The 24,539-nt window shown below is 32.8% G+C and overlaps 1 protein-coding gene across 1 annotated transcript in view; it reads right to left on the reverse strand.

The window, feature by feature from the left end:
- Positions 1–23,208, reverse strand: part of LOC139840567 (uncharacterized) — a 30,645-nt gene extending 7,437 nt beyond the window's left edge. Inside the window, exons 1-3 of the mRNA XM_071830830.1 lie at positions 23,116–23,208; positions 19,906–22,449; positions 19,262–19,367 (exon numbers count right to left, since the gene is read on the reverse strand). Of these exons, the coding sequence (XP_071686931.1) occupies positions 19,262–19,367; positions 19,906–22,449; positions 23,116–23,208 (2,743 nt within the window). The remainder of the gene's footprint in view (positions 1–19,261; positions 19,368–19,905; positions 22,450–23,115) is intronic.
- Positions 23,209–24,539: the final 1,331 nt, after the last annotated feature.

The following is a 24,539-nucleotide window of genomic DNA, read 5'->3' on the forward strand; positions in this document are numbered from 1 at the left end:
TTCCTATATAGTTTAATTTATAATATTCAAATTAATTAATACGTATCGTGACCCGTGTACATGTCTCAGACTCGATCACAACTCAAAGTATATATATTATTGTAGAATCAACCTCAACCCTGTATAGCTAACTCCAGCATTACTGCATATAGAGTGTCTATGGTTATTCCAAATAATATATATAGATGCGTCGATATGATATGTCAAAACCTTGTATACGTGTCCCGATATTTAAAGTGCGTAAAAAAATAACAGAAATTAAATGACGATAAATAAAATTGCGAGAATATAAACTGCGATAATTAAAATGTAATCAGTTAGCTAGGAACAGTTAGCGTGGATTCTTTACAAAATTTCTCATAGTTAATTTGTCTGTTTCTAACAAATTTTATTTTGTCATATGTTTTCTTCATTATGCCACTTGTTGGATTCTGTTAGGTCAAAATCCAAATATGAAATTGAATGAAAATGGTTATTTTGCGGTGAACGGATACGTATATTTGTGGTTGTAAGTAGGATAGTAAATGACTGTTGTATCAGCTTCGACGAATATACAATGTAACTTATTAAGATGAAATCTAATTATTCCTCGGGTATTACCTACCCGTTAAAATATTTTCACCATTAACAGTTTGTACAAAAGAATTTTTAATTACAATCTTTATGAAAACATATATACGTATATATTTTCTTCAGATGTAATCATGGATTTAATGAGTTAATATGATATTAAACTCATTTGGTTTACCTATAGAACTAGAGTACATAATCTCTAAAACATTAGAGGTTACATAACCATCATGTCGAACGAAGATAAATGATGTAGAACGTCATGTAGAACGATGATTATTCTCGAGATACAGAATGAGATGTTTGAGGCATGTGATGTTGAAACTTGGGTTGTTGGTGGTACTGTTGGTGCCGGTGATGTTGCTGAAGCTGGTAAATTTTGCACCATATTCTCCAAATTTATTTTTCGAGCATGAAGTTTGTTTACTTCTTCTATTATTTCGGGATGATTGTCGGTTGGAACGAGCGAATGAATAAGGTTTAGAATCTGAGATATTATGTAATCATGACGTGATATTCGAGAAATGAGGGTGAAAATGATATTTCGGACTGGTTCACCGGTAAGTGCTTCAGGTTCTTAGCCAAGAGATGAATTCGGTTGGTGGAAAGGATTGCCTTCTTCTCGTCTCCATTGATTAAATCGACTACGAATTCATCAGATGAATTGGGGATGACTGATTGGTTGATTCATTCTGGTGACGTTGCTTCCGGAGTTTAGGTGAACATCCATGTCGGAATAGCTGTCGAAATTCGAGGGACTTGAACTAGTGGCGAGTTCCATTTCGTACGATTGTGTAAAGAGTTTTTCAATATAAAATGATTTTCAGATATCGGATGATATTCTAATTACATAGGATACCTATCCATAGTACAAAAGATCCCGTAGATTACGGAGGAAATTACTAAAACGTGTCAGATAAAGTCTACAGTAACAGATACGCTAAGATATGGATTAGCAGATACGCTAAGATATGAATTTGTCTATACACTATTCATGTAATCAATGCAGTAAGATGTGTCTAGACTAAGAATGATAAGCGAGTGATTCCCTAAGAATGATAAGCAGGTAATTTTCGACACAAAATGATAAGCAAAACTTTTGACATGCAGACACGGTCGAAGTCCAGACTCACTAATGCATCTAAACCACTATCAGTTAGACACACTAATGCAAGACCTGGTTCGCTAAGACCACCGCTCTGATACCACATGTCAATCCCCGTCTGTGACGATCGCTCCAAATCCATATGGACAAACACGTCATTCATCGATTTCATTGCGAGGTATTTGACCTCTATATGATATGTTTTGTAAACATTGCATTCTTTTAAAAAAGCACACCATCAATGAATATTTAAATCAAAGGTTCTCGACATCTGATGATTTCTATATATGGACAATCACCGTAAATAATAGTTTACAATAGTAATTCCGTTGACAATTCAGTCAAAATAAGATACATGGTGATAATTTTGTGAATGCAACGTTTTCTTGAATAAAGCATGCAAGACTCCATGCACATAGCTTGTATAACATGTAAGCAAACAGCGGAAGACTTCTAGGGAACCTGAGAATAAACATGCTAACAAGTGTCAACACAAAGGTTGGTGAGTTCATAGTTTTAGTGTTTCGCATAATCTGTATATAAAAGTGGATCACAAGATTTCAGTTGTTTCATCCAGAAACTTTTATCAATAGATTCTACATAACAGAGCACCCTGGTAACTAAGCTTTAACGTTATAATGATAAATACCCCATACGTTTTAATACACGCAAACCAACGTGTCCTAAACTCAAATAACACACGTCCGTTAAAAGGCTAGCGCTCTAGCCCGGACGGGGATGTCAAGCCCTATGGATCCATATACTGTTATTCGCGCCCACCAGTCCATATCCTATGTACTGGCAGCTACTAGTTACCAAAGCTAAGGGATTTTCGGTTCAAACTCAGTGTAGAATTTAGTATGTACTTGTATCCATTGCGTTTTAAAATAAATTGCATGTATTCTCAGCCCAAAAATATAGATTGCAAAAGCAATTAAAAAGGGAGCAATGAAACTCACCTTAGCAGCATATAAAGTCGTTCACCAAAATGTAACCGAAATTCGGATTACCAAATAACCGTAGATCTCAACCTAGAGAACATATGTTGGTCAATAAATGTCTATCAAGCTAGGTCAGGTCATAGTGTATCACAATCCTAATGCTCGATATCGACATACAAAAGTTATCCAAAGTCGTTTCAAAAAGTCAATTTTGACAGTTGTTTAACAAAACGAGACGTACCTTATATAAGGATTCATTTACTCTGTTGGTAATGTTCAAAAATCCAATTTATCAATCTCGTAAACAAGTTGTTTAAATCTTAATTGTAAATTCAAAAGCAATTTCAATTAACGTTAATCATAATTCAGTTGATCATATCTTTTAATCCGTTCATCGAAATTATTCGATATCTAAATGAAAAGTTATTGATTTTTCGCCAGCTTTTCAAAAACATGTATATCATATACCTTTTACCAGTAATATATGTAATTAATTCGTGATTCATTATAAACTGTTTAACGACGAAATTTAGCATACTCGTATGCATAAATATATATACTCGAGCACTAGACATGGATACGCAATTAATATATAAAAGATAAAATATGAGTGCTTACGTATCAATATTGAGATTCAATATTGTAGGAAAGTACGTAGACGTAACGGAGATGATAAACACTAGGTTTGATTCATAAATATACCCCCGAACATTACCCATAATTTTCTTAGCTCTATCCCGCTTGAAAACCATTTTGAAAGTGACACGCTCAAGACCTCGTCGTAGTATTTTATGTATAATACTAATTAATAATATTAATAATAATAAGATTAATAATAATATTAATCTTAATAATAATAATAATAATAATAATAATAATAATAATAATAATAATAATAATAATAATAATAATAATATAAATAATAATAATAAATACTTACGGAGTAATATTAATAGTGTGAGAAAACATAACTGAAATCGTGCAATTTATAGAACCTTTTCTGAAAAAGTACCCCATGCGATCGCATGGGATTTGTGCTTCAAGGCCATGCGATCGCATGGCCCTCTGATCCAGCTCACAAACTTTTAACTTTTTGTTTGTCGACATAATTTTATATAATATATATAATATATTTAATTTATATAATTAATTATATATTATATTAAATTCACATGCATAGTTGATTTGTAATTTTTGTTCCGATAAGTCGTACGTCATCACTCGACTTATGTCCCGGTTCCGGTTTTTCAAATGTCCTTTCGTACGCTGAGAAAACTTGTATTTTACATTTCGTGTCACGTACCTTTGTCAAAATATAGCCTTAAATTATCCCTAAACTATACCACTCAAAGTATATCTTAAACTTTCGAGTATTTTGATCATTTACTTCTATAAATCATCGTCTCGCTATTTGTTAATATATATATAATAACAATTCGTTTTTATGACCAAGTTAATATTATATTTTATTGTATTGTTAAATATATATTTTCAATATTAATAAACACGTTTTAAAATACATATCGCAAGTTATTCATATATCTAATTCCAACAGTTGATATTCCTTATTATTGTATGTGTCCAAATTACGTTATTTAAACAAACACTTTACCATTTATTCCGAATACCGTTAATAATGAATGATTTCCCAAATCAACGTGGACCTTACAACAGAGACCCGTAATAATATCACAATCCTTAAGGGACTCAATAATTATCTTTTAATTCAATCGTTTGGCATAATCTTTTAACTCTGTATCTAAATATATCAATCAGATAATCAAACCAATAAGTTTAATGCACAGTATCATATACTCAACACTTTGTTATGTTTTCAAGTTATGGTATATATATGTATCTATTTACATAAAATTGTTCGCGAATCGTTGAGAACAATCGAAAGGTAATTGAATAGTTCAAAAATTTTGAGATTCAATTTTATAGACTTTGCTTATCGTGTCGAAAATGTTAAAGAATAAGTTTAAATTTGGTCATAAATTTCCGGGTCCTCACAGTACCTACCCGTTAAAGAAATTTCGTCCCGAAATTTGAGTGAGGTCGTCATGGCTGACAATAAAAATGTTTTCATGACGAATATGAGTTGGTAAATAGAATTTTATCACCATTGAATAATACGGATAAAACAATCCGATTACTCGAAGCGTATGAGAGAAGTTATCATAATAGAGTGAAATGGAGAATAGAGATTCGTGTTATCTCTTGATGTAGTAACGATTGATTTCCGGAATTTAAGGAATAGGAAATCTTCATAATTTAAATAAGATTTGATTCTTCGAAATTTAAGGAAATCAGGATTTCCTTTGATTAAATGCGTAATCTGCCTCGATTGCTATGTCTGATATTTTGCTATAAATTAACCTTTTCCGTTTCATTTATTTTTACCACTCTTATAATCTTCTTTCTTATTTCATACTTACAAAAGATTTGTGAAAATGCTTCATCCAGTTCTGATTCTTCATATTTTCTTGGTTATCATATCATTCATTCTTCCTTTTCATCTGCCACCAGAGGAGGTTATTTTCTTCTACTATTACCTTGGGGTTATATTATTTTTCATTCTCCAGTGTCTTTATATTGCTATACGCATTGATATACACGGTTTGTAATTTCGGGATTGTTTTCGGGCTTTATATTTTCCATTATATTTCGAAGCTTCATGCTTTCGTTTTCTCTTCCCGACTTTAAGTCAAGCGAATAATGGTTCAAAATTCGTAGGTATGGATTTTGAAATGAACATAATTAATGTTCTAAGAAAGAAACGGTAATGGCACAATCTAACTTGTCAAATTACCAGAATACCTCGAAAAAGACCGAATCATCAAGAAAAATATTTTCTTGATATGTTTAGAGGTTAAACAGAATGAAAGAGTTATGTAACATGGTTCATGATGAGGGTATGATCTGTGAACCTTTATCACATTCCATTAGAAACTCAGCATGACTTAGTGTAATATAATCACGTTGATCAAGTGTCATTATATTATACTAACTCATGCTTCAATTCTCAACACTACTTCAAAAACATCCATTTTTCGAAATTTTCAGAAATTAGAAACTAAAATAGTTTCTTTTATGATGTAACACAGATAGCGTGAAGAGATAAATGATTTCAGATAAGAATAGTTATGAAAATATCTTCAGAAATATGGAGGATATTTATAATGGATGATACGATGATATCTTAGAATTTCTAATATCAGAGGATGATGCGGAAAATCTGTCTGTGAAGGTTTAGAATAAGAAGTAAGGTTCTTACTAATGGTTTCAGTAGACACTGAATCATTTGGATTCTTTGAAGGTAGATTTCGTCCTTGTTATTTATCTACAGCTTCCTTCATATTTTGCTCAACCCGTTTTTCAGTTCCAAACCTTCTCTTTTTCTGTGCTTTTCCAACAAACTACTCTTTATCATCAAACTTTCGACTGTTAAAGTAGTTTACAGTTTTTGCTGCTTCATCAGCATTTTTCTAAAATTCGGAGAACTAGTTTCGTAGTTTGGGGTGTTTTTCAGAAACTTCACATTCGAAATATGTAAGTCTAGAAGATAGATGTTATATATATATATATATATAACGGTTGTCGTAGAAAATGCTGCGAGATTCAAAATACTGATTGCTAATTCCCGGTGATTGGTATGGAAATTATTGTTACAAGATGTGGATGAGTACATGATAGGGTTTCAATGAGTATAAGGATTTTTCGAAAGGTCAAGGATTAATAAAGTTGTTTGGTAAATTTACTGCTAATGTGGTGGAACATGAAAGGTTCCCCAGTAACAAAATGTATATATCAAGGTTACAATAAGGCTTAATCTGAAAAGTTGAAGTTGTCTGGTTGGAAGTGTGATAAAACTGGATACTTTGAAAATAAATTGCAAGATTATTTTCGGTAATAACAATGCTAAAGGATCTTTCACCGTTTTGAAGTCAAAGTATAGCTTTGAAAGATGTAGAGATCTAAGAATGATGTCACTTGTTAAATCTTGACTTGGATTCTGCTCTGTCAATATCAGAATATGTAATTGAATTTGTATGGAAATGATTGTATATCGCTGTGAGCATAGTTAATAATTTTTAAATCAAAGTTGAAGAATGTACAGTGTAACATATTAATTGCGAACTTATATATTTCCCGGGTATTACCTACCCGTTAAAGATTTCACAATTAATACTTTGTACAAAAGAATTTTTATTACCGTCTTTATGAAAATATATGTATGTATATTTTCTTCAGATGTAACACAGATTTAATGACTTAATATCATATTAAGCTCATTTAATTTTCGGCTTGACTTAGAAATGATTAATCTCTAAAACATTAAAGATTACATAATCTTTGCGGAGTATTTCGCTAATGTAATCGATACTTCATTATTTATTCTTATTGATATTCCTCGGTGAAGGATGTTGGTGTTCGTGGAATTTTTGTGAACCTTACAAGGCACAGATGATGTTTTCTGAAAAGTATTGAGTATATCGAAATTGAAAATGTAAAATCAATTATGTAATTGATTAATACACTTGGTTTATTATGAAATGGAATTCATTGGGTTGAAACAGAGATTGTAGTTAACAATGGTTAAGTTGTTAAGGAAGGATGTACATCATTGCATATTAGTAATATGAACTAACCGAGTAGTACCTACCAGTTAAGATTCACACGTAATAGCTTAGTACGAAAAGATTTATTTTGATTTCAAAATTCATATATATTAAATATACATAAAATTTCTTCAGGGAAAAAAATGAGTTAATACTTCATCGGTTATTGTTGCTGGTATTTCTTGGTAACTATGGTGCGTATGACGTTGATGCTCGTGGAACAGATTGTGAAGTTGAGGTTTGCGATACGGATGTTGTTGTTGGTGGTAATGGTACTGTTGCTGTTGTTGGTGGTACTGTTGATGCCGGTGATGCTGCTGGTGCTTGTAACCTTTGCATCATATTCTCCAAAGCCACTACCCGAGCGCGAAGCTCGTTGACTTCTTCTACTACACCGGGATGATTGGCGGTTCGGACGAGCGGATTAATAAGATCCAGAATTTGAGATAGTATATTATCGTAACGAGATACTCTGGAAATGAGAGAGAAAATGGTGTCTCGAACAGGTTCGCCGGTAAGTGCTTCAGGTTCTTCGCCAAGAGGGCAATGTGGTGGATGGAAGGGATCACCTTCTTCTTGTCTCCAATAATTAAGTAAGCTACGAACCCATCCCCAATTCATACAGAATAGATGATGGCTAATTGGTTGATCCATTCCAGTTATACTGTCTTCAGAATTCAGGTGAATATCCATATCGGAATAGCTGTCAGAGTTTAAGGAATTTGAACTAGATACGGGATCCATCTTGTATAATTAAGGAGATGATTTTTGATATGAATTAGCTTATAGAATTTAGTTTAGTATTCTTCAATACATAATTTACAAATGTATATATAATACCAAATTCCATAAATTACGGAGAAATTTTCGGAAGATGTCAGGAAAAGTTTACAGTAACAGATACGCTAAGATATGAATTTTGTCTATACACTATTCATGCAATCAATGCAGTAAAACGTGTCTAGACTAGGAATGATAAGCAGGTAATTTCCGACAAGAAATGATAAGCAAAACTTTTAACATGCAGACACGGTCAAAGTCCAGACTTACTAACGCATCCTAACAACTATCAGTTAGACACACTCATGCAAGACCTGGTTCACTAGGACCAACGCTCTGATACCAACTGTGACGATCGCTCCAAATCCATATGGATAAACACGTCATTCATCGATTTCATTGCGAGGTATTTGACCTCTATATGATATGTTTTGTAAACATTGCATTCTTTTAAAAAAGCACAACATCAATGAATATTTAAATCAAAGGTTCTCGACATCTGATGATTTCTATATATGGACAATCACCGTAAATAATAGTTTACAATAGTAATTCCGTTGACAATTCAGTCAAAATAAGATACATGGTGATGATTTTGTGAATGCAACGTTTTCTTGAATAAAGCATGCAAGACTCCATGCACATAGCTTGTATAACATGTAAGCAAACAGCGGAAGACTTCTAGGGAACCTGAGAATAAACATGCTAACAAGTGTCAACACAAAGGTTGGTGAGTTCATAGTTTTAGTGTTTCGCATAATCTGTATATAAAAGTGGATCACAAGATTTCAGTTGTTTCATCCAGAAACGTTTATCAATAGATTCTACATAACAGAGCACCCTGGTAACTAAGCTTTAACGTTATAATGATAAATACCCCATACGTTTTAATACACGCAAACCAACGTGTCCTAAACTCAACTAACACACGTCCGTTAAAAGGCTAGCGCTCTAGCCCGGACGGGGATGTCAAGCCCTATGGATCCATATACTGTTATTCGCGCCCACCGGTCCATATCCTATGTACTGGCAGCTACTAGTTACCAAAGCTAAGGGATTTTCGGTTCAAACTCAGTGTAGAATTTAGTATGTACTTGTATCCATTGCGTTTTAAAATAAATTGCATGTATTCTCAGCCCAAAAATATAGATTGCAAAAGCAATTAAAAAGGGAGCAATGAAAGTCACCTTAGCAGCATATAAAGTCGTTCACCAAAATGTAACCGAAACTCGGATTACCAAATAACCGTAGATCCCAACCTAGAGAACATATGTTGGTCAATAAATGTCTATCAAGCTAGGTCAGGTCATAGTGTATCACAATCCTAATGCTCGATATCGACATACAAAACTTATCAAAAGTCGTTTCAAAAAGTCAATTTTGACAGTTGTTTAACAAAACGAGACGTACCTTATATAAGGATTCATTTACTCGGTTGGTAATGTTCAAAAATCCAATTTATCAATCTCGTAAACAAGTTGTTTAAATCTTAATTGTAAATTCAAAAGCAATTTCAATTAACGTTAATCATAATTCAGTTGATCATATCTTTTAATCCGTTCATCGAAATTATTCGATATCTAAATGAAAAGTTATTGATTTTTCGCCAGCTTTCCAAAAACATGTATATCATATACCTTTTACCAGTAATATATGTAATTAATTCGTGATTCATTATAAACTTTTTAACGACGAAATTTAGCATACTCGTATGTATAAATATATATACTCGAGCACTAGACATGGATACGCAATTAATATATAAAAGATAAAATATGAGTGCTTACATATCAATATTGAGATTCAATATTGTAGGAAAGTACGTAGATGTAACGGAGATGATAAACACTAGGTTTGATTCATAAATATACCCCAGAACATTACCCATAATTTTCTTAGCTCTATCCCGCTTGAAAACCATTTTGAAAGTGACACGCTCAAGACCTCGTCGTAGTATTTTATGTATAATACTAATTAATAATATTAATAATAATAAGATTAATAATAATATTAATCTTAATAATAATAATAATAATAATAATAATAATATAAATAATAATAATAAATACTTACGGAGTAATATTAATAGTGTGAGAAAACATAACTGAAATCGTGCAATTTATAGAACCTTTTCTGAAAAAGTACCCCATGCGATCGCATGGGATTTGTGCTTCAAGGCCATGCGATCGCATGGCCCTCTGATCCAGCTCACAAACTTTTAACTTTTTGTTTGTCGACATAATTTTATATAATATATATAATATATTTAATTTATATAATTAATTATATATTATATTAAATTCACATGCATAGTTGATTTGTAATTTTTGTTCCGATAAGTCGTACGTCATCACTCGACTTATGTCCCGGTTCCGGTTTTTCAAATGTCCTTTCGTACGCTGAGAAAACTTGTATTTTACATTTCGTGTCACGTACCTTTGTCAAAATATAGCCTTAAATTATCCCTAAACTATACCACTCAAAGTATATCTTAAACTTTCGAGTATTTTGATCATTTACTTCTATAAATCATCGTCTCGCTATTTGTTAATATATATATAATAACAATTCGTTTTTTTGACCAAGTTAATATTATATTTTATCGTATTGTTAAATATATATTTTCAATATTAATAAACACGTTTTAAAATACATATCGCAAGTTATTCATATATCTAATTCCAACAGTTGATATTCCTTATTATTGTATGTGTCCAAATTACGTTATTTAAACAAACACTTTACCATTTATTCCGAATACCGTTAATAATGAATGATTTCCCAAATCAACTTGGACCTTACAACAGAGACCCGTAATAATATCATAATCCTTAAGGGACTCAATAATTATCTTTTAATTCAATCGTTTGGCATAATCTTTTAACTCTGTATCTAAATATATCAATCAGATAATCAAACCAATAAGTTTAATGCACAGTATCATATACTCAACACTTTGTTATGTTTTCAAGTTATGGTATATATATGTATCTATTTACATAAAACTGTTCGCGAATCGTTGAGAACAATCGAAAGGTAATTGAATAGTTCAAAAATTTTGAGATTCAATTTTATAGACTTTGCTTATCGTGTCAAAAATGTTAAAGATTAAGTTTAAATTTGGTCATAAATTTCCGGGTCATCACACCGTCCTAATCCATTTGGACGAAGTCACCAATATCTGGTCCCATTGCGATGATCGACTCCAAATAATGTCTTTAAAATGAGCAAATGCACAGCGAAAGATTTCTTTCATACCTGAGAATAAACATGCTTTAAAGTGTCAACCAAAAGGTTGGTGAGTTCATAAGTTTATCATAAAACAATAAAATTCATCATTTTGATAGACCACAAGATTTAAATGCTGCATGGTACAAATGGGCCCGAATCCTATACCCACCTGTAATGTACATGCGATATCTTTTAAATACAGTACACCTTTCTCGTGTACGAAATCATCTTTCATAAATCTTAGTAACCGTACACATATCTCGTGCACAAAAATAACATACACATAACCTGTGTATAAAATCATTCTCTCGATACATAACATTCACTTTTCATTGCTTTCATAGCTTGGCTTGGTAAGCGACCTTAACATATAATGCGCATAATAATATCCCCAAAACAGAACATCTCGTCTGTATAATAATCATATAAACTTCGAAGTACTAAACACCACGCCCACTAGCCCTTCCGTATAGTGAACATTCTGGGTGGGGGTGTTAAACCCGGTAGCTACCTTTAGGATTCGCGTCAATTAGGCGTGCACTAATTCTCAAAATTAGTGATGTTCCCTAATTCTTAGGTTATCAAGCAATAATAATCAGGGGAAAAATATTCATATCAATTGTGGTAATTATCACGTCCACATAATTCAATGGTGACAATTATCACATCCACATAATTCATTCGAGGAATGTTTTGCTTGTGTCTATCTCGTCAAACATTTATAAAAGCATTTCATGTATTCGCAGTTCAAAATGTATTTCAAAGGCATTTAATAAAGCAGTTGTAAAAGTAGCGCATGTATTCTCAGTCCCAAAAATGTAAAGAGTAAAAGGGAATCAAATGAACTCACAATACGATATTTTGTAGTAAAAATATGCATACGACGGAACTGAACAATGCAAGGTTGACCTCGGATTCACGAACCTATATCATGTATATATATATTAACACATACAATTGAAGTCAAATGAATTTAGGTATTATTATTAATATAACTGTTATTTTTAGTAATTCATGTGTTTCATTATTAACTTAAATATATTTACTTTATATACCTTAAATAAATAATTTATAAAATGTAGTTTTATTAAGTATATTTTTATATAACTAACCTTTATTGTAATAATAATAATATTAATAGTATTATTGATAATAATAATAATAATAATATAGTTGTAATAATAATAATAATGGTAAAAGTAATAATAATGATAGTAATAATTTTAAAAAATGATAAAAATATTAATAATAATGTTAATACTAATGATAATAATGATAAAAATAATAATAATGATAATAAAAATATTAATGTTAACAATAACGATAATAAATAATAAAAAGTTGTATTATTTTTACAATAAAAATTATAATTTTGATCCTAACTCTTAATACTAATAATAATTATTAATAATACCTGATAGTAATTAATGTAAATAATAATAATAATAATAATAATAATAACAACAATAATAATAATAATAATAATAATAATAATAATAATAATAATAATAATAATAATAATAATAATAATAATAATAATAATAAGTAATAAGTAAACTACCTCATGAAGTAGTCCCTAAAAAAAATGCCCAAGTCCGGGTTTGAACCTGCGACATCCCGCTAACCCTATAACATACCCAAACCGTTCCTCTACCCGATACTTTCTGTTATAACTCGTAGTCTATATCTATCTAACCCGTATCTCCTAGTTGTCTTCTCAACACTACAAACCCCATCGTCATCATTATTTTAATTTCCATCATTATCATCATCATAATCAAATCATAACATCATCCTTATCATAACCATCATCAAGGCCTAATCATTATCATTTTATTATCAAGTCATAAACATAACCATTATCAACGTTATTTTGTCATGGTTACGATCATGATTGCTTCACTATCATCGTCTTTACCATCTTTATCTAATCGTATATCATCTATCATTATCTTCATCACTATCATACCCTAACCCTAATCATCATCCTAATCAGAACGTACCTGTTACATAGTTATCATCATCTTTGTTTCATCATACCACCATTATTAATACTTTTATTTGTGACCATCATTATACGTATTATTACCACATCATAATCATTATCATAACTCAACCTATCAACATGATCTTCGCTATAACATATCAACCGTTTATTTGTTTCGTGATGTTCATCAGAATAAACGTAGTATAAGTAATGGAATAGAATAGCTGGGCCTTCCTTGGATTGATAGTCTGAATAAAACACGGCCCAATTAAGAAGCCTAATTATAATTGTAAAGAAGCCCAATAGACAAGGATTTGTAATCTTAAATCATGTATCTGCAATCTGCGTTTATAAAATGGAACCAGAATAGGTGTCGTGGGGATAGGACAAACGAATATAATTATTCCCATCCTAGTCACAATACCATTAACATTATTATATAACAATCCCCATCAATTATCATTGTTATTGATTTAAAAGCCGAAGAATGAAGAGCATGCGTGATTAAAATATCATATAAAAGCTGTTGGTCTCGAAACAAGCAGAAGTACACAGTAGGATATATTGGTTAGTATTTGGGTTGCGTTTGCAAGGGAATAGAAAAAGAAAACAAAACGCAGACAGGTATTGGTGGTTTCGAGTTGTTGAAACAGAAACAGTAGCCTACAAGCAAATTAAAAGGTTCGATGGTTTAATGGGTTGTGGAGGTTTATGGCGATTATTATTCGATTAGAAACAAGAACAAGTTATTACGCATAGTAATATAATAATCTTGTTCGAAACAAGGAAGAAACTGGACCGTAGTAGTTCGTGTATGGTATTGTGATGATTGCAAACAGGGACCCGTTAGAGTAGTTTGATTATGGTCTTTGAAGGAGAAACTCAGATATAGCAGCTGTATTGCTGCAGAAATAACGAAGAAGAAAAACAGAAAACCAGCGGGGCAGCCGTTCTTGGTTCATTGGTGTTTGGTTGTGCAAATGTGTCAAACCGAAACAAAAACAGAAATAATAGAAGATAGATGTAGTAGGAAAAGGATTCGATGGTGTTCAGTTGTATAGTTCTTTTGATCATTCACGATAGTGTGAGGGTGATGGTGGTTTTGGTTGAAGTGGTTCATAATGGTGGTCACCGTGGTCGTTGGTCAGGGTTTTTGGGGTGACAATCAAAAGCAAAACAAAAGAATTTTATGGAGGTGATGGTTTATGTAAATAGTTGTGGTGGTAGTGTGAGGGTAAATGATGATCACAGATTTGTAATTTTATGGTGATCAAACCTTCTCAATAATAGGTTTTTTGAATAAAAACATAAATATAACGAGTAGTAGTGGGTTCGATCAAGAAAAGAAACAAGAGAATAAGGTGGTGGATGGTGGTTAAATGGGTTGAAGAATAAAGTGATTGGTGGCCGATGGTGGCTTTGTAACAAAGAAAATGGTGGTTTCATAATTGATAGACGATGAAGAGGAGTTAAGGTGGAAGGTGTTGTGCAGGGATTAGAGAGAAGGAAATATAGGGTGTTCCTCTATATCTATCTATATGTATAAAGTTATGTATATGTAACATATATGATTGAAAAAATGAAACCAGAAAAATTCGGTTGCATATCTCATTCAAACACAGTGATATCATAAATATAATATAATTAACTTTCAAGTTTGAAAATGTGTAGGAATCAAACACACATAGTAGACTAAATTTATCAATTAAGTACAGTAGTATCGAAATGATTTTTTATTTAGTTACCGACAGTTTGTCACGGAATGCTATATCGTGTCCATTGCTAAACAGTTAACGTATAAAAGTGTCCCTAAAAATCCCAAATTTTTAGATTAAATATATTTAATTATTTCACTCATTAACTGTTTGAAACCTGATCAAAAAGGTTCGATAATTATTTATTTTCTGTTCCAATTTATATGTATCGAGTACTAATATTTAAACTTAAAAAGGTAAAAATATTTTTAACAAATCTAACATCTTTGTAATCGATTTACAGTTCTAACTTTTATTTTACTCCTTCATGAACATGTAATATATCTATATTAAAACTAACGAAACGTCAACCGAGTGTTACTGACGTTTACTAATTAGGCTTGAAATCATTCATTTTTCAATATACACATTCTATATATATATATATATATATATATATATATATATATATATATATATATATATATATATATATATATATATATATATATCAAATCTTAATTAACAAGTTTAAGTAAATAAATATATTAATTATATTCTTTTAAACAACTAAATATAATATTATATATTTACAAGTAATATTTATATATATATATATATATATATATATATATATATATATATATATATATATATATATATATATATATATATATATATTTAACTATTTACAAATAGTTGTTCGTGAATCGTCGGGAATTGTTGAAGGTCAATTGAATATATGAAACAGTTCAAATTTTTTTTTGAGATCCAACCTAACAGACTTTGCTCATCGTATTGAAAATACAATATCGTATCGAGAGTTTGATTTAAAATTAGTCGAAATTTTCAGAATCACTACAGTGGTTCCATCAATGAAACCTAATAGATCAAGGCCGATGAGTGTGGAATGAAGCTGTCTTCTCCAAACAGCAAAATTGGACTGGGTTAATTTGGTAGGCAGATGAGTCGGTGCCTGAATTTGGATTATTTCTGTTGAAGTCGACATGGAGAAAATAGTTAGGGTTTGGATCGAGAGAAAAAAAAGAATGTCGGGTTTAAGCTTATACGGCTCTGAATACCATATAAGAGTTTGATTGATATGGAAATTATATATAGAATTGAGTTAATCATTTACAGAGATACAACAGTATTATATAGCATAGATAGTACAACAAACATAGCAATAAGATAGGATCTAGAATAGTCAGCTGGAGGACCAGGTAATTTGGAAGTTTGGTTATTGTATTGACTTGTGATTCGTTGTTGGTGATGTGCCGATAGTATATGTTGTCAAATCCTAACTTCTAATCAGTTCCAGAAGCTTAGCCATGAGAATTTGACATATGGGTCTTTAAAGATATGATTGGTTAGTATAACACATCGCAAGTAATGGTTTACTTGGTGTTGTACAGTTAACACATAGATGTTAGGAGTATGACCATTATAAGTAATGGCAATCATAATAAAATAATATTAACGCGTTGACGTGTCAGTGACATAACCATTGTAGGGTAACGTACTGACACTGTGTTATTAAGCAGCAGGTATATGTGTCTTAATTTTTTCCAATAATCAATCTACTGAGTGTGGCATAAAACTAGTGATGTGCTCCAGCTTGTGATTGGGTGGTGGAAGAATCAGTTTCTTCTGGTACATGATTCATTTGAGCTCGTCATGATCTTAATACGGTGGTTCATAAGTCATTGCGAACACGGGCGAAAATATGTGGGGACAAGGTGGGGCGCCCGCCCCTTATTGGATTTGTAATTTTCAGTGTAAAAATTTTGGATTTTTCGATTTCGCCCCCAATGGAATTTTTTTCTTGCACAAAAGTCTCCATATTTTGCCCCCAAAGCCTCCGTATTTTGCCCAAAAACCTCCTGAATTTTGCTCAAAACCTCAATATTTTGTCCAAAAACCTTCATATTTTCCCCAAAAAAATTGCTACGTTTTTAAAACAAATTTCTCTTCCAGTGGAAAAAAATTTTCTGCTTCCGCCACTGTGTGCGAAGTTAGAATCCGGTGGCATAACCGTTGTGTAATATTCGAGTTGATAAATAATTAGGTCTGCTATCTTCATGTCTCTAAGCTGAGAATATTTCGCAACCTGATTAGATGTCATGGGCAACATTAATAATTACTGCTTTCGTTCTAATTTAATATTCTTTATATAAAAAACACACAGTTTGTGAATAAATGATTGTCACATATAATTTTTTGTGTATTTTTCAGCTTTACACATAATTTTTACTTAGAATTTTTGTCTTACTTAAATAAATTAAATATATAAAGATAATTTAACCAATTATTTTTATTTATTGATAAAAATAAACTATTAATTTTTAACGTACTAAAAAGAGAAGATGAACACGGATGAGGAGTATTATAATGTAAATTTACCTAAATAATTCACTTTTAGTTTGGTAATTTGTCTAAAATAAATTATAAAAGCGGGAGGACGTGTACAGTTGCAATGGGCCCATGATGGCAAATTATAGTTAGAAAATGGGCCAAGAAATCACGTCAGCCACGTGACAACGTCACGAGATAGAGAGAGCGACGCACCGCCTAGGACTCTTAACGCACGTGCTCTCTCACTGGCCCATTCCGTTTGTATGGGCCCATTCAGAATTTATGGGACCCATGATAACTACAGCCCCATCTTCTTGTTTCACTTTGAAGTTTGGTCCAATTAGATTACACATCCCTCACCGTTGATTTATTTTAATCCCATGTATATCTACTAATTACGTCCCACTAAAATCCAACTTGTACAAATACTACCTTTTGATTGATACTACATTACTGCTAATACTCCAACACTACATATATAAGTAATAAAAATAAAAAGTTATTTATATTTTTTATAAGAAAGAGAATTACGAGTACATTATAAATTGTTAATTTACATATAATGATGCTTAAGAAGATGATAATGAGAATGAATAACCTTTTAAAAGTCAAAAAATATATAAAAATTAATTGATATGTTAAGCCGTAGATAAATACGGAGTATAATTTCATTTATTATACATTAAATGTAAAACTAATTATCATGTATCATGAGGTTGTCACCGATCACAATGACAATTTCGTGAATGTCTTCAATTTCGGGGATAATTTGTTAATTTGGCTTTAAAAAAATATCCTTTTCTTTACAACTTTTTTTCACTACTTTTTTCATCTTATTTTTTACACGTTCAATTAAGCTATTAATATCCGACCTTTAATCGACTGAATCATTCTGTGGCAATGCGCATGTTCATATTACTCCTTGTTACTAAAAGGTGATGTATAATATTTCCATAATTAGTAATTATCATAATCCGTAATAGGATTGATTGATACATGTATTTAAACGCTTGTTATAATCAATGAACTTTATGCATATATATTAAAATCGATCAAACCGAAACGGTTTAAAAGTTTATTGATAAAATTCAATGAAGATCAAGAAATGATCATACAAAATCTTGGTTTACAACATCATGTGATGAGGGGTTACGTAATGTTTCTTTCTTTAGTTTGATTTCGTTATACGTATGTATGTAATGATTTTATGGAAATAAATGCGCATTTCTTAGAACGTCATGCTCTAGATTAAAATGTATAACGAATACTTATGCAGACAACTCAGAATTCGAAACCGTTACACTCTCGATCAGTAGTTTATCAAGTCAATTTTAAATTTGCTTTAGATTTAAACTGGTAAACTTGTAACATAATGAAGCGGTCAAGCGGTTGATTAAAACATAACAAATAACAAGTTTTAATATTTGTATATTGGTGATTTTAGTGTCTTACTAAGTGTTGTATCTTTTCGTATGTTGGAAAATACACTATACTTTATGTTGGAAAAGTGTATTCCATTAGATTTTCAGTCAAGTGATATACCTTTTCGTATAACAGATTTTTCCGCCTAAATGAAGGGTTACACCCTTTCATTTCCTATCTACCAATATAACAGTTTTCCTTATCCGATTTTGACATTCTGCATTCATACGTAACAACATAAAACACACTTCTTTCGGACAATTTGATTAGTGATTTCATTGCCAAAAACACTAATTGTGTTCTCGTCTTATCACTCTAAAGATTCGTGAAACCAAGACAATCATTGGGTCAAGATACTTTCTAAAGAAAGTGAACAAACGATTCAAAAATCAATCCGGACATTCAAATCATTCCCTGTTTATAGCATTATATCGATGAAGCAAGCGATTCTAATGACATAAATCAATAGAGGAAACAACATGAAGTTGTCGTAGTGGTATTGACTTGTCTTCTTATATGAGAGATCAGGAGTTCGACTTCCACTCGCAGCAAACTTTCTCTTAATATCCTGTCCATTTCATGGGTCTCGAAAGTTGCGGACGTCTTGCCTTGGAATCTCACCCGATAAGGAGGTTTTACTATCGATATCGCGTTCAACCTCTGTCAATGACTTTTAACCACTGTTAAAAAAAAGTATAGAGGATTGTGAACATAACGTCATAACACGAAGATGTATATGATAGCACACATTACCACAAAGACAAATCTTATGTGATAAACGTGTGCATATGCATTGTTACGCGATTTACGTGTTTAGTTTCCTTTCATTTAAGGTTTATGGTATGTTTAATTCGATGAGACCTTGTAGGGTTAGGAGCTTACAAAGGCTTGATTTTTTTTTTTTATTTAGAAAAGCAGACTTGTATTAACACACGAAAAGTTACAGCAAGATGTATGGCTTACAAGGAAAAGCCATGACATCAGACACGAAAAATCACTACAACTAGAGATTGTGAAGCGACGAGCTATATACAATTCAATCCAACATCTACAAGGAGTTTAGATATATACTTAGGCTCGACATCCACGTTAGCCATTCCATTTTTTTCTTTTTGGCTCTCGAAGAAATCCACAAAAAGGACTTAGATTGTATTTCGTTTAGAGCCATTGGGGCATTCCAACATTTTCCTTGGAATACCGAGTTGTTCCGATATTTCCAAATGTGATACGTTGTAACCCATTTAATCGATTGCCAAAGAAGCCCACCGAAAGTTGTCGTTGAAGAATACGTGCTTGATCCTAATAAGTCCGATATACTCGAGTAAGCCTGATAGTTAACACCCCACCAATTATGCACCCGCACCCACACATCGATCACTTGCTTGCATTGAAGGAAAGAGTGGTCAATAGTTTCCAAATCGTCATCACAGAGCGGGCATCGCAACGAGTGAAGATCTATACCCCTCTTGTCAAGTTCCGCTTTGACCGGAACCCGTTTTTTAAGGAGTCTCCAGATGAAGATTTCAACCTTTTTTGGAACTAGAATGTTACGAATTGTAGGTTGATTCGAGCTGAAATGACAGAGTACCTGATCATCAATTAATGAGGTGAGCTTTTTGACAGTGAATAAACCTTTACGATCGAGGGTCCAACTCCAAGAATCTGGTTTGCTGTCGCTGCTGAAATCGTAGGCCCGTAACAGAACAGTCAGCGAATCAAGTTCAGATGCCGTTCTTCCTGATGGAATTCTTGACCAGTTCCACGAAGTAATGGTGTCCCCTTCTTCCTTTTTAACACGATCTCGAACACATACCGACTGCTGCGTTTCTAGCCTGAATAAACGTGGATAAATATTACACAGTTTGTCTTCTCCAATCCAATGCTCAGTCCAGAATGAAGTCGAACCACCGTCACCGATAGTCTTGATAAAGGAGTTTCGAAACGCCACTTGAAGTTCATCCAATGAGTAACCTGCACTAACAATGTTACTCCATAGACTTAGTGGCGGAGAACGTGATAGACCATCCTCAACCACTAAGCCACCGTCCAACCCATAAATACTATGAATAATTTTGGCCCAAAAGGAATCGGTTTCGGTTTTGAACCTCCACCACCATTTCCCCAACAAGGCCAAGTTTTTCCCTTTTAAGGTACCGATATTTAACCCCCCATTCCCAAAATTGTGTAAAACATTTTCCCATTTCACCCAAGATATTTTATTTCCCGAACCCGAATTACCCCAAAAGAACACTCTCCTCACTTTCTCAAGAAATTTTAACACACAAGGCGGAGCACGAAATAACGAAAAATAGTACAACAGAAGACTATTAAAAACCGATTTAATTAGAACCAATCTTCCTCCAAAGGAAAGCGGACGCATTTTCCAACTCGCAAGCCTATTTTTGAATTTTTCAAGTACCGGGTCCCAACTAATCAATTTATTCATTTTAGCCCCGATTGGTAACCCTAGGTAAATAAAGGGGAATTTCCCCACATTGCACCCGATGTGTCTAGCGGTACGGCTTACTTCTTCAAAATCCACACCAACCCCGTATAAACAACTTTTTTGAAAGTTGACTTTTAGACCCGATGATAATTCAAAACATTTTAGGAGATTACAAAGATTAAGTGCATTAGAACTTCCCCATTCCCCGAAAAAGATAGTGTCATCCGCATATTGTAGGTGTGAGACTAAAACTTTATCCTCCCCGACTTCAATCCCTTTAAATAAACCTCTGTCAATGGCCGTTTTAGTAAGAATATTCAACCCCTCCGCCGCAAGGATGAAAAGGAAAGGTGATAGAGGGTCACCCTGTCGAACGCCCCTACCCAACAGAAATTCATCAGTTGGCGACCAGTTGATCAAGATGGAAATGGAGGCCGACATAAGGCAAGAAGAAATCCATTTGATCCATTTACTTCCGAACCCCATGCATCTCATAACTTCTAACAGAAAATTCCAATTGAGACTATCAAATGCTTTTTCAAAGTCAACCTTAAAAATAACACCTTTTCTTTTTTTGAATTTGAGGAAATCAATAGTTTCGTTTGCAATTAAGGCGCCATCAAGAATAAAACGACCTTTTAGAAAGGCACTCTGCTCCGAACTCACCAACTTAGGTAGGACCTTTCGAAGACGGTTTGATAGGATCTTGGATACAATCTTATAATAGCTACCAATTAAGCTAATTGGACGAAAGTCACCAAGCCCGACCGGATCCGACTTCTTAGGTACGAGTGTAACGAATGATGCATTACACCCTCTCGAGATTTCACCATGTTCCCAAAACCATTTGATTGCCTCAACCAAGTCATCTTTAACAATATCCCAACACTTCTTAAAAAAGCGCATATTAAAGCCGTCCGGGCCCGGAGCTTTCGTACTCCCACACTCTAAAATAGCTTCATGTATTTCTGATTCTGCTATAGGAAGTTCGAGAGCTACGGCTTCATCTGAAGAAATCGAGGGATATAACAGCCCTTCCATCGAAGGTCTCATCGTATCAGGTTCGTTGAAAATTCTCTTAAAGTGATTAAAAGCCTCCCGTTTGATATCCTGCCGATTTTCATTCCATAAGCCTTCGATATTGAGTCCTCGAATATTGGTTTTGTTGTACCTGTTTCGAATGATGGAGTGAAAAAATTTTGAGTTCTCATCTCCCTCGAGAGCCCATCGAACTCTAACTATTAAAAGTTTTGGCTCATATAAATGAGCTTCTGATTTTCGTTTTAAATAAATATTCTTTAAAATAGTTGATAAAAATAAGACATATATTAAAACTACAAAATCAACAAAACTGTGAAACAGTTTTGTTTAGTTATATACAAAACACGCACACACATTTTATTTATTTATTTTTTTTTTTTGGAAAAATGAAAGAACTATCGTAACTCAAATGAGGATTTATCAAAAATGAAACCTTCTTCAAACATACAAAAGAAAAAAACCGAGCTAAGTAAACAAAACCTAATTATAAAACTAAGCTCGCAAACTAAATATTAACAATCCCAGGACAATGATCGTCAAAGAATAAGAACACCAAAAAAGGAAAGATGAAAATCAATCTACACGATAAACGGGATAATAAGAACCATCTAAAAAACCCGAGAAAGCCACCGTTAACACGCGAGAAAAGCACTTTAGCATCTTTGATGATAATGCCAAAAGATTTCATCTCGCACCTTGAAGCAATTCTTCTTTCTCTCCTTTCTCGGCTTTTTAACACGCATCGATTCGAAAGGAGGATCGCATGAATTAGATCCCTTTTTGAGGGGGCCGTACCCGCCGCCTTCTCTAACCTCTTAACATTATCATTAATCAAATCGGGACATTCCGGCTTCTTGTGCCCTTCCTTACCACAATTATAACAAGTGAGTTTGGTTGTGGAAGATGGTTTGGTGCAATCACGGGCCATATGCCCACCATATTGTCCATAACCTCGCTGAAAGCCGCTAGAGAATCGTCCTCGGATTTATCTTTAGAACTCGGGAGGATAGGCATATTATCAATGGGCTTTTCGAATTAGGACGCAACAGTCTTGAAGCCACTAGAATCATTCCCACAACCATTCATCTTCCCAGAAGAGACAATCTGGGTAGGCCCCAACAGACGACGAGCCCACAAGAATCGGCCCATAATCCAATCCATCGCCAATAAGAGGTAAAAACCACTTGTGACGCATGAATCACTGGTACCAAATCGATCGCTTTAACATCGAGCTCGTCAACGAAATCGAACGGCGGAAAAATAACAACAGTAGGTGAAGCCATAACCCGGTTAACATCTTCCAAATTCGATTCGAGAACAACCGGACTGGGAATAAGAAAACTACTGACAAACAAATCCTTAGACGCCGTAGAAAGTGACACGTACACACATATAGTGATCAAGGATGAAGCATCAATTATTGAGAAGCGGGAGTGAATCTCAACCAAACAAATCTCATCAGCTTCAGATATGAACGGAAGAGTATTTCTGTCCAATTGTGTTGTTTTAGGAAAAATGTTCACCATAATAGATATTAACTTGTGTATTTTCCTAAACATTCATTCCGATAATTATTATTATTTTATTATTCATTATTATTACTTATACTTATTTTAAAACTATCCTCTAGAAAGATTCAATTTGACTTTATTTAACCTTTTTTTTGCTTTCAATTTGACTTTATTTAACCTTTTTTTTTTTTTTTCAATTAAGCATCAAGACTTCATTACCGTAATTTTTTTTTATTTAAAATTTATTTGCAACTAAGCATCAAGGCTTTATTTCATTTGCATATTACCTGTCAAAAACAAATATATATGTATCCGCTACAAAGCCGGAATAATTATATTATATATATATATAATCAAAAGGAAAAGCATTGGGTTAAGCTTGCATGCCACGTGGCAGGCTCGAATTAGTTTTGTAGGTTCGGTTTTACTATTTCACATGTCACATCACCCTCTTTTTTTTTTTTTTTTTTAAGAAAAATGGGAAATTACACTTTACCTTTAATTTGTTTTGCTCGGTTTAAAGCTTGTAAAATTTTCGGTTTGAACCCTCCGTTATCTTTTGATCGTTTTTAGCTCTCCACGTCTTAAAATTTTTTTAACAACTTTTTAAACTTTTTTAACAAATTTTTATAAAAAATTTAAATAACTTTTCAACTTTTTTTACAATTTGTTTACAACTTTTTTTTTTCCCTTAACCACATTGATCGTATACATATACACACACGTACACGCGCACACACACGCACACGCGCACACACACACACACATGCACGCGCACACACACACACACACATATATATAGTTACTATATAATCGAAAGGAAAAACATCAATC

This window comes from Rutidosis leptorrhynchoides, chromosome 4 (genome assembly GCF_046630445.1).
Source record: "Rutidosis leptorrhynchoides isolate AG116_Rl617_1_P2 chromosome 4, CSIRO_AGI_Rlap_v1, whole genome shotgun sequence".
NCBI classification, from domain to species: Eukaryota; Viridiplantae; Streptophyta; class Magnoliopsida; order Asterales; family Asteraceae; genus Rutidosis; species Rutidosis leptorrhynchoides.